This window comes from Carcharhinus amblyrhynchos, chromosome 7 (assembly GCF_965287045.1).
Source record: "Carcharhinus amblyrhynchos chromosome 7, sCarAmb.v2.hapA, whole genome shotgun sequence".
Taxonomy (NCBI): Eukaryota; Metazoa; Chordata; class Chondrichthyes; order Carcharhiniformes; family Carcharhinidae; genus Carcharhinus; species Carcharhinus amblyrhynchos.
The window spans coordinates 32,026,451-32,037,780 of NC_137330.1; the positions used below are offsets into that span (position 1 = coordinate 32,026,451).

The 11,330-nt window shown below is 37.8% G+C and overlaps 1 protein-coding gene across 2 annotated transcripts in view; it reads left to right on the forward strand.

Annotated features, from left to right (window-relative positions):
• Positions 1–9,607, forward strand: part of colec11 (collectin sub-family member 11) — a 32,528-nt gene extending 22,921 nt beyond the window's left edge. The window contains exons 5-7 of one of the 2 annotated variants that reach the window (XM_080192097.1): positions 2,922–2,975; positions 3,074–3,169; positions 5,884–9,607. In XM_080192097.1, the coding sequence (XP_080048223.1) occupies positions 2,922–2,975; positions 3,074–3,169; positions 5,884–6,293 (560 nt within the window). In that variant the 3' untranslated portion in view covers positions 6,294–9,607. The remainder of the gene's footprint in view (positions 1–2,921; positions 2,976–3,073; positions 3,170–5,883) is intronic. The other variant, XM_080192098.1, reaches the window with a different exon arrangement.
• Positions 9,608–11,330: the final 1,723 nt, after the last annotated feature.

Genomic DNA, 11,330 nt, shown 5'->3' on the forward strand with positions numbered 1-11,330 from the left:
TCCCACCACTGTGCTGTCACCTAAATTATACACATGGTCAGTATCTGAGATTGTGGCTGTGCCTGTGGAACCTTATGCATCTTCTTCACTCTCATCTTGGCTATTCATCCACTGTCTGGCCAAGTTGTATCTCTTGGGTGTCTGAGAGGAAAAAGGCAGAAGGGTAAGGTTGTGGTGTTAAATTCAAAGAGAGTGTGGGATGAGGGTGGTGGGGGTGTGAGAAAGTGGCATAGGTATGAAGATAGTGCCTTTTTTAATGATTGTGTCTGCATGCAGTAGGTATGAGGCTTGCAGCCATGATAAGTGTGGTTGGGAAAGGCACATGTATTTGTTTATATTAGGTATGGCCTTATGGTGCACTGGAACGATGCACTGAAATAGGTACATTGTCATCCTACATAAGATGGTTTCCTTTCTAGAAGTAAAAATGTATTATTTACATAATAAGGACAGCTCCATTTTATCAATAAAAGGTCATAGAATCATCGAATCCTACAGTGCAGAAGGGGGCCATTCAGCCCATCAAGTCTGCACTGACCACAATTCCATCCAGGCCCTATCTCCACAACCCCATGTATTTACTGACACCAAGGGGCAATTTAGCATGGCCAATTCATCTAACCTACACATCTTTGGACTGTGGGAGGAAACCAGAGTAGCCAGAGGAAACCCATACAGACACGAGGAGAATGTGCCAACTCCATACAGACAGTGACCTAAGCTGGGAATCGAATCTAGGTTCCAGGCACTGTAAGGCAGTGTGTTGCCCTAGAAGTAAGATATTCTATACATTTAAGTGAATACAATTCAATTTGTTTAATAGTGTGAATTAGGTCCAATGATCACTTGTCTGAAATTTTCACCACCTAATGTTTTTCTGTCCTCTCCCCATAAACACAGTACAGTTCTGTAGACACTGACCAAAAGTGCATAAGAAATGGGAACAGAAGTAGGTCATTAAGCCCCTCGAACCTGCTCTGCCATTCAATAGGATCATGGCTGATCCGCCATTCCTCATGTCCACTTTCCTCTAACTATCCTTTCCCCTAACCCTTGATTCCCTAACTCATCAAAAATCTATCTATCTCAGCCTTAAATATACAGAAAGACTCTGCCTTTCTGAGAGACAAGCTGTCTGAGGCAAGGAGTTCCAAAGACTCACGACCTTCTGAGAGAAGAAATTCCTCCTCATCTCATTGCCTTTGGCTGCCCTTTGGTGCCTTACCCAAACGCCCATTCACCATTTGTGAGTCTGGACATTGAATGTTCGCAGGCATTCCCTGGTATCACTGTCAAGCCCGTTCCTGCCTCATCCAACATTTATAAAGGAAAATGCTTTCCATTTAAGGGTCATTGAACAGCATATCTTTGCTGATTTTCCCACCATCTCTGTAAACAAAACTGAGCTGATAGTAATGCTATTACTACTATTCCAGCCAGGGTTAGGCTAAAAATAGATTATGAGCCATCCTCATTGTATGGCTTTGTTCCAAACCTGACAGTTCATGTACCAATTGGGCTGTACCTTTTTGAATGTGTAAGAGGTATTAGTTGTTGCTGGTCCATGTACCTTGTTTAAATAAAGAGATGGATCATAGAATCCTGACAATGCAGAATACATTCAGAGTCAATTCTCTGGCAAAGATGCATAGCCATTGTGGGCACACATCAGAAATTTCCCAAATTGTTCCATTTTCCTGGTCAGAAAATCATGGAGTAGATTAAACCGGAATATTTAATTTTTGTCCCAGACATGTAATGCTCTCTGCCTGAAGGAAAAAGCAGTTTAATTAGATGTTGTCTCTATTGTATTTTGGTCTGCTTAAGGCAAAGGCACGGGAAAATTCTGGTGTGCATTATCCATGATTTAGTCAGTAAATCATGGGCACTTGCATTAGAATTTCCAATTTCTGCTTCTGGTGGGAATGATCCCTGTTGGGATTATAGACTCATAAAATTAAAGTCAGCGTCGTAATTATTTATATTATTTGATCCCTTTGTCATTTTGCATATGGGAAGTCAAGACCACATGTTACCATCAGATGAGACAGAATCAGAAGAGAAGGAGATAATTAGACTGGAGCACATAGACACATTCAGTCCCAGCTTAAAATCATGCATTTTTTTTTCAGTTTCACATAATATTTTGATTCTATGTGATTATTAATAGAAAAAAAACTAAGAAAAACTGGAAAGCAGGGAAGTGGAGTTGTTTGGAGCTTGGCTGATTCTTTATAACACAGGCTGAGGAACCATAACATTTAAAACTCAGGTCTTAGAGCACCATTACTGGTGAGAAGATTGAATTACTTTGTGGCCAGTTTAGAAATGCCACTTCCATGATAAAACTGAACAAAATAATTAGGAAATTATTGGAAAATTTGACAAAAAGAAATAAAATTTATTGGAGAAAAGGCATGTGCAGACATGTGAATCAAAAATAAGATAAATATTTTATCAGAAATATTATTATTTATATTCAACTATGATTAGATCATAGAATGGGTATGATGGACACTTTAAGTGTTAAATATTTATTACTTTTGTTTAATTATATGCAGATGGAGGGCATTAATTGCAGTTTCACTTGAGCACATTTAAAGAGAAACGATTGAAACTCTGGGGTGTTTTGAGTGAAAATGTTTTAACACAAGAAAAAAAATTACATTCTATAGGCCACTCAATAGCATTGGCTCATGGAGGTGAATGCTTGTAATATTTCACTCTGTAAGTAAATGTAACATGTAGTAAAGGTTGGCTCCAGTATTATGCTTCACTGTCTTGCTTTCCAGATGGAACATTAAACTATGTCAAAGCTAAGGTGAAAGTTCAGCAGAAATTAAGAGGATTTTGAGGGATGAGAGATTTAAGGTCTTAATAAGAACTGAGACGCTCAATTTTTTGTTTCTTTAATTTATCAGGAAGCAAAGGAGAGACTGGTGATCTCGGAGCAAAAGGGGAAAGCGGAGATCCAGGTAGAGTTATTGGAAATTCTATTAACTATAGCCCTGCTTTATGACGTGCATGATTCTTTAAATCTGTCCTTAAGTAATATCCTGTGCAATCTCCTCAGGCTTACCATGTGAATGTGGCCCACTGAGAAAGGTAATTGGAGAAATGGACATTCTTGTGACACAGTTAACAAACGAACTCAATTTCATTAAAAATGGTAAGTTTGATCATTCATTCTAAGTAAGAGCTCTTTGCTATAGTATTAGAATGCCTATAGCATTTCACTTCTTACTGTCATGTAATTTACTTTGCCTTTTCAAGCAGACAATGATTCGGTCATTAATTTTTTAAACTGCAAAACTGCAAATTGCAGGCATATATGTATTTAAGGCTGTAATCCCTTTGTTTAACTTATTGTGCTCAACAAGAAGTTGTACAATTAAATATATTAGGGTAGAGTTAGGGTGCAATCGTCAATCTAGGTGCAAATTGTGCTTGAAATTCCTTTGTTTTTCTCAAGTGCAGTTATGGATCAAGTTTCCACCAAATTAATTTGCGTGCCAACAAGTGCAAAATTTTCCATGAGCTAATGTTATTGAGTAGCCTATAGAATGTAAATTTTTTTCTTGTGTTAAAACATTTTCAATCATATATTTAACAGTGATGCAGTTTTAATCAAACAGCTGAAAATAAAATAAATTGATAAGTGTTCAATCCACTGTCTGTGACCTTAAATCACCAAACATTACTTAGAATATCTATGTGGTATCATTTACTAGTTTCATTTTACACTGGTCAGTTCCTTACTAAATGAGATATTATTTAATATGTAAAAATATTTAAAACATGCCACTAATGTCTGGACTCAAAAGGGAGTTTAATTTGAGAATTGCCTCCTCAAACAGGCACAATCAGCCGTGCTCATTACTGTGATATGGGGACACTGTCAGTTCTTGTGAGTGAAAACAGATACCAGTAGGATTTTTAAAACCAGTGTTAAAGATTGTTGGAAACTTGATTTATGCATAATAAGAATTGTTTATAAAATTTGGCCACCTTTTGCAGTGGTTTTCACAAGTTCAGTGCAATCCAATGTAGACAGGTGTCAGGGTGGCACAGTAGTTAGCATTGCTGTCTTTCAGCGCCAGGGACCTGGGTTCAATTCCGGCCTCTGATGACTGTCTCTGTGGAGTTTGCATGTTCTCTGTGTGTCTGCATGGGTTTTCCTCCAGGTCTCTGGTTTCCTTCCACAGTCCAAAGATGTGCGGTTGGGTGTATTGGCCATGATAAATTGCCCCTAATGTCAGGGGATTAGCAGGTTAAATATGGGGGGGAGTTACTGGGATAGGGTCAGGTGGGATTGTTGCCAGTGCAGGCTGGATAGGCCAAATGGCCTTCTTCTGCACTTCAGGGATTCTATGATTCTTTGATCCTTAGCCATGAAATTTAGGGGAAGTTTAGAGACATTTGGATCATCCTAGTTTAAATTTAATTATTAAATTTTACAGCATAAACGGAGGCTATTTGGGCCTGCATTTGTCCTGACTCTTTTAAAAGAGCTACCATTTAGTGACACTCATTTTAACCTTTTTTGTTCCAAAATAATGATGTACTTTTCTTTTAGAAACATTAAGAACTTAGTTCCCACCATTATTTCTGGTTAGGGTTTCGTGTCCTGCTCTGTGCATAATTTTAACAAACGTCTTAGTCTCTTCCTTTCTTCTTTTGGCATTGATCATAAATTTATGCACTTTAGTTACAGGTAAACTGACCAGTGGAAACAATCATTTCAGAATTATTTCATCAAAATTCTTAATTTTATACATCTGTATCAGATTTCCTTTAGCCTTCTTTTCATCTAATGAAAAGAGGCCAGTTTCTCTGGTTCTTGTCACAACTACCCAACCTCTCATTTGTAATATTATCATCTGTAGATCTTTCTTATCTGTTACTTATTTCTTGCCATTAATTAGATGCCATAACTATGGCCTAAATATTGGTTTAACTAAATTTAATATTATTTCATTGCTTTTATATACCAAATAATAAATTTCAACAATCATCTCCTTCTACATTTTATCAACTAATTCTCCTATTTTTAAAGATTTGTGAATTTTACGAACTTGAACTTGTATTCATATAGTTAATTCCACAACCTCAAGAAGTTACTAAAGCATTTTATAGTCAATAAAGCACTTTTGAGGTGTTGTCACTGTTGTAATGCAAGATATGGCTTCTCCATTCCTTTTTAAAATCTATGAAATAAATGTATGTATTATTCTCTCCATATTCTTGCTCTCAAAATGTATCACCTCACATTCACCATGGTAAATTTTGTCTGACATCTGAACTAGCCAATTTATTTTTCCTGAAATCACTTAGAGTACTCTGGTATTTAATCACACTCTCTATATTTTATATTGTGCCCTTTTACCCAAAACCAATATATGCATGCATTTTGATGAATGGTGGCATAGTGACTGGCACCACTGCCTCACAGCTCCAGGGATCCAGGTTAAATTGCAGCCTTTGGCGACTGTCTGTGTGGAGTTTGCACATTCTCCCCATATCTGCCTGGGTTTCCTCCAGGTGCTTTGGTTTCCTCCCACAGTACAAAGATGTACAGTTTAGGTTGATTGGCCATTGTAAATTGTCCCTTAGTGTCCAACAATGTATTGATTAAGGGAATTAGTGGGGTAAACATGTGGGGTCATGGCAATAAGGCTTGGGTAAGATGCTCCACTGGAGAGTCAGTGCAGATTCAATGAGTCAAATTACCTCCTACTGCATTGTAGAGACTCTACGTTTTATAAACTTATGGGAGTAGGCATGCCAGCTTAAGTCATAATTTGCATGGGGGCGCGTATGTGTCTTTATAAAGCTGCTTATATCTTATTAAATATAACAGAAATCAAAGTGCTCACTTTTCAGCACTGCCCTCCCCTGCAGCTGTTGCTGGAGTACGAGAGGTAGAAAATAAGATTTACCTACTGGTGAAGGAAGAGAAGAGATACACAGATGCCCATGAGTATTGCCGTGACCGAGGAGGACTTCTTATAATGCCAAAAGATGAAGCAACCAATAGCCTCATTGCTTCTTACATCAGTGAAGCAGGTCTCAGCAGAGTATTCATTGGTGTTAATGATCTGGAGGAGGAAGGCCAGTTTGTCTTTACAGATGGGTCGCCCTTGCAGACCTTCAACAAGTGGCGAAATGGAGAACCAAACAATGCCTACGATGAGGAAGACTGTGCCGAAATGGTATCTTCTGGGGGGTGGAATGATGTCACCTGTCATATTACAATGTATTTTGTCTGTGAATTTGATAAAGATATACCTTAAATCGGTCAACTCCTGATGCTGTAGCATGATCTTATTCCACATCCATGATGGATAAATTAGTCTTAGTTTTAAAAGCTATGATACCTCAAAAACACCAGAGTTTTGTATAAATCTCATTTTCCATTCATGCTCTTATATATGCAGTGCAAGTAGGATTAATGTATTGAGTTTTAGCAGAACCATTTTCTTGTATTTATATTTTCAGAGGCTGGAAGTAATAAGACATTGGATAATAATGTAAAAAGGGAAAGATCAATGAAATCAATGGGAATTAAAATTAGGAAAAGTGTATACCGGTGACTGATATTGCTATTTTACATTATCCTTCAAAAACAAAAAATGTCCTCACTTATTTGTTGCTGAAGTTTCTCTTTCTTCATTTGCTATCAGTTTCATCTTTCCATCTGTTTTTGAATATGGCAAATGACAAACTATTAATTGCTGCCTTGGGCTAAATAATTCCCTGCCCGTTTAAAATAAACATTAGAGCAAGCTCTTAAAGGTCCTGTAATTATTTTTCTTGCCATTCTATGCAAGATATGAGGGGGTAGAAATCGATTGCTGCAGTCCTTATTTTCAACTTACTTCAACATGAGCCGATATCAGAATTTCATGTAGAGGACAAAGAAATTCAATGTAAGTATTTTCAGGACACCAAGAGATGTCAGATGTAAACAGTTTGTATTCTCAGTTATGCCAGCACCATGTCTGCAGGCTCAGGAACAGCTACTTGACAATGACTCAGAATTTGGGGTGGCACAATGGTTAGCACTGCTGCCTCACAGCTCTAGGAACTCTGGTTCAATTCCCGGCTTGGGCCACTGTCTGTGTGGAGTTTGCATGTTCTCCCTGTGTCTGCGTGGGTTTCCTCCAGGTGCTCCAGTTAGGCATGTGGGTTTAGGTGCATTAGCAATTCTAAATTGCCTCTTAGAGTCCCGGGATGTGTATGTTAGGGGAATTAGCAGGGTAAATATGTGGGGCTATGGGGATAGGGCCAAAATGGGATTGTTGTTAGTGCAGACTTGATGGGCCGAATGCCCTCTTTCTGCACTGTTGGGATTGTGTGTTTCACCAGCTACTGCAAGGAAATTTCTATCATTAGGATTGCACTGCTGCAGGAGTTAAAGCCACATTCTCCCATGACCTTCTTGCCTCTTGTAGAATGATATGGAGATCGCCTGCAGTATCAGCCAATTTGATGCCCACTCCTGTATCACACAAGTCTTGTTCAGTGAGGCCAACACTTACAACCCTTTTCCCATAAATTAGCAACAGCAGCCTGACATGACTGCTTCATTTATTCCATTGTTGTAATTCCAAAAGGAACATTTAACATTATGTGACTAACATTATCAACAACAATGGATATTCATATAGGGCCTTTCATGTAATAAAAGGTACTAGGATAGGTGGTATAAAGCAAAGTTTGATATTGAGCCCCATAAGAAAATGTTAAGGCAAATAAAGTGGTGGGTTTTAAGGAGTGTCTCAAAAGAGAAAGAGATACAAGGGTGGAGAAGTTTAGGGAGCAAATTCCAGGGCTAATGGCGCAGGCAGTGGGAGACATGGCCACTGGTGACGGAGGATTTAAAATTAGGGATGCTCAAGATGTCAGAATTAAAGGAGTACAGGTGGAGATTACAGAGCTAGGAAGGGGCAAGATCATAAAGAGATTTGAAAATATAAGTCAGTAAGCACAGGTTTGATGGACTTGGCTTAAAAATGGGGCAGTAGATTTTTGAACGACTTCAAGTTTAGAGAGGTCGAATGTTGGAGGCCAGCCAGAGTGCATTGGAATAGTCAAACTGGGAGGTAACAAGGAAAAGGATGCTGGTTTCAACAGCAGAGGAGCTGAGTCAGTCTGTGTTAAGCAGTGGGATTGAGATAGAAATAGGTGATCTTAGTGATTGAACAGATGTGGCTGGAAGCTTATCTTTGGGTTAAAGATGACACCAAGACTACAAACAATCTCGTTCAACCTTAGACTGTTGCCAAGAAAAGGGATAGATTTAGTAGTTAGGGAATGGAGTTTGTGGTGGAAGATGACAAAGATAAATAGTTTTGATCTTTCCAATATTTTGCTATCTCCGATTAAATATTTATTCCCAATATTTAACATCCTGATTAAATACATGTTTTTGTCCTTTCCCATCTGTGCACTGCATTCAGCAGTGCTATCTGCTCTGGTGTGTGTGCTATTGCTTCTGTCTTTGGTGAGAGTGATGTTGGTTGCTGTGAGGTACTGTTTTGCTCAGGGTGAATGACAGTACTAGTGGGCTGCAATTCCAGGAGTTGAACAACAGGAGAAGTAGATAGGCTTGAAACATGGCCTGAAAAGACAGGTTCAAACGGAGTTTAATGTTTTTCTGTGGTTAAGGTTGTGTTGATTAGCGGGGAAGTGAGTGAGACACAGCAAGAATGGTACGCATGCTATGCTCGGCAGGAAATTTATGCTTTCAACTTCTCTACCCTTTCATTGCACATATAGACAAGAATGCCAAGGGTAGCCTTCTGAAAGGAAATTAAACGTCTTTCCATTTCTGGGACCACCTCCAGTATGAGTCTATTCCCAAGCAATATATATCCGTACTATCTTATTATACCTTCTGAATTATGTAATGTCTGGTTACCACAAGTTAGATGTTCATATCTGTATTACTGTGTAAAGAAAATATTTCATTGAATTCCATGTTTCATAACACAAGTTCACCTAATGAACACATTATCCTTTGGGTGTAGTTTCTGGTAACACTGTAAAAGATGTTGATAAAGTTATCTTTCTCAACATTAATGTACTGCTGGCATTGTGTAATTTGGCCTCAACTGTGATCAATGCTACTGATGTTGCCAATTTCTGATACCATGAATATTAAAAATATTTAGTACTGTGATAGGACACAGTTGTCATTTTTATATCAAATCACCTGAGTTCAGCTGATGTGACCTAGTGAAGATAATGCCTGTACTCACTAAATAGCTTGACAGCCTGTGCTATCTCTTAGGAATAAACAATAATGTCGGCAAAAGAATGGCAATAATCTAAAAGTGACACATAGCTAATGCACCTTATGTTTTCACCACAATTAGAGCCACATTGTAACTTAATGGGTGTGGAACAATAAAATTATTGAACCTTAACCAACAAGTCTGCATATATGTCTATAATTGTCCTTTAGTGTTGTGTCTATGGATAAAATAAAATGTGCAAGATAGAATAAGTTCTGAAGAAACATAAACTGAATATAATAAGCTAAAATACCTTTTTTTCATGTTGACTTATCTAGAATTGGAAATAAAGCATTTTTTTTCCTGTAGGCTTTATTTAATGCATTATTATTTAATTTACACTGCATTGACAACTTAAAGAGATTGACCTAATAGCAGTCTTTAAAATTAGGAATGATTTTGATGGAATGGATGCATAGAATATTTCTTGTTATGAGGAAAAGCAGAACTGGAAGCCATCAATGCAAGATGATCAGCAAGAATTTCAATAGCAAATTCAAATGATGCTTCTTCACCCAAAGAATATGGAGTTTCATGTCACTCAGAGCAGTTGAAGCGATTAGTAGAAATACCTTTAAGGGGAAACTAGACAAGCACATGTTACAGTCAGGTGAGGGGGGATAAAGCAACTCCTTTATTTTACAATTGCAACAGGGCTTTTTTGCGAATTTAGAGAGGGTGTGCTTTGCCAATACAACAACAGTCCCACTGTGTAAACTTTCAGATTGTAAAGAACTAGATAGGTTTTCTGAGTTTAAACAAAGTACAAGATAAGTTAATTGAAACTATTTCCTGAATTTAAAATAAAACTAGGTAAATCAATATCACCGTTCATACGTCAGACACATACGTTGAGCTCACACACACCCTGGGACAGATGATAGAATAACAGGAATTTTTTTACAGTTTGTGAATACGATAAAACAAATGAATATATGATTAGCTATTTTTTGGCTGGCCTTGATGCAGTGATTCAATGGTGTCACCATTTTGTCCAGTTTTCTTCCTGGGTGTAGTTGAATAGGGCAGATCCCACTTTTTATTCCCAAAAGGTCTTGGTTTACAGTAGGATGGTTACTTTGCAAAATCTGGGCACAATACTTTAGAGAGCCAAAGAGAGAGAGTTTCAGTACAGCATTCTGATCTCTGATTTTCCTCTGCTTGATAACACAGACTCTTAAAACTATCCTGCTGGCTGTATATTCCAGGGAAATTTGATTAATTAATGACTTTTGTAGTCATTGTTTTTAGAACACATAATTGCATTTTGAGGTCTTATTTCAGAAACTTTACAAAAAATAAAAAGTATAAAGCCAATAACAGTGGATGGATCTTTCATGCTGACCAGGAGATTGAATGTTCTGTGTCATTCAACTTGGTAGAATGCAAGCTTGTATATTGTAGCTAGTTGGCAGTCCTCCATTGTCTTATGAGGATTTCAGTTTACTTTAAACTCCATCCAGAAAAATAAAAATGGGAAATTGTATCTGTTTTTAAAGTACATCCTGATAGTAAAGAAAATAGAAGGTGGATTTAGAAAAATGGGAGAAGACTCGAGTGCAGCATAAACACTGGCATGGACTTTTTGGTTGGAATGGCTGGGTTAGATACAGTTAAGAACACACTGCAATTCCTTTGTTTAAATTGTTTGCCCATGTAATTTCTTGTTCCAGTCTCTTGTGCCTCCTTCACTCTTACATTTTCTCCCCAATCTGACACTCTCCATTTCCTCTGAAAATGGCCTCTTGTACACTTCACTTTCGTCTCAACCCAGGATTAGTATCTGTGCCTTTAGCCACTTGGTTCCCATTGGGAATCTAATTCAGGTATATATTTATAATAATTCAGGGTGGCACAGTGGTTAGCTCTGTTGGCTAACAGCAAGATTCAATTCTGACGTTGGATGACTGTCTGTGTGCAGTTTGTACATTTTCTTTTAAAGCTGATTTATTAGTCATAAGAAAGGCTTACATTAACACTGCAATAAAGTTACTGTGAAATTCCTCTAGTTGCCACAGTCCAGTATTTGTT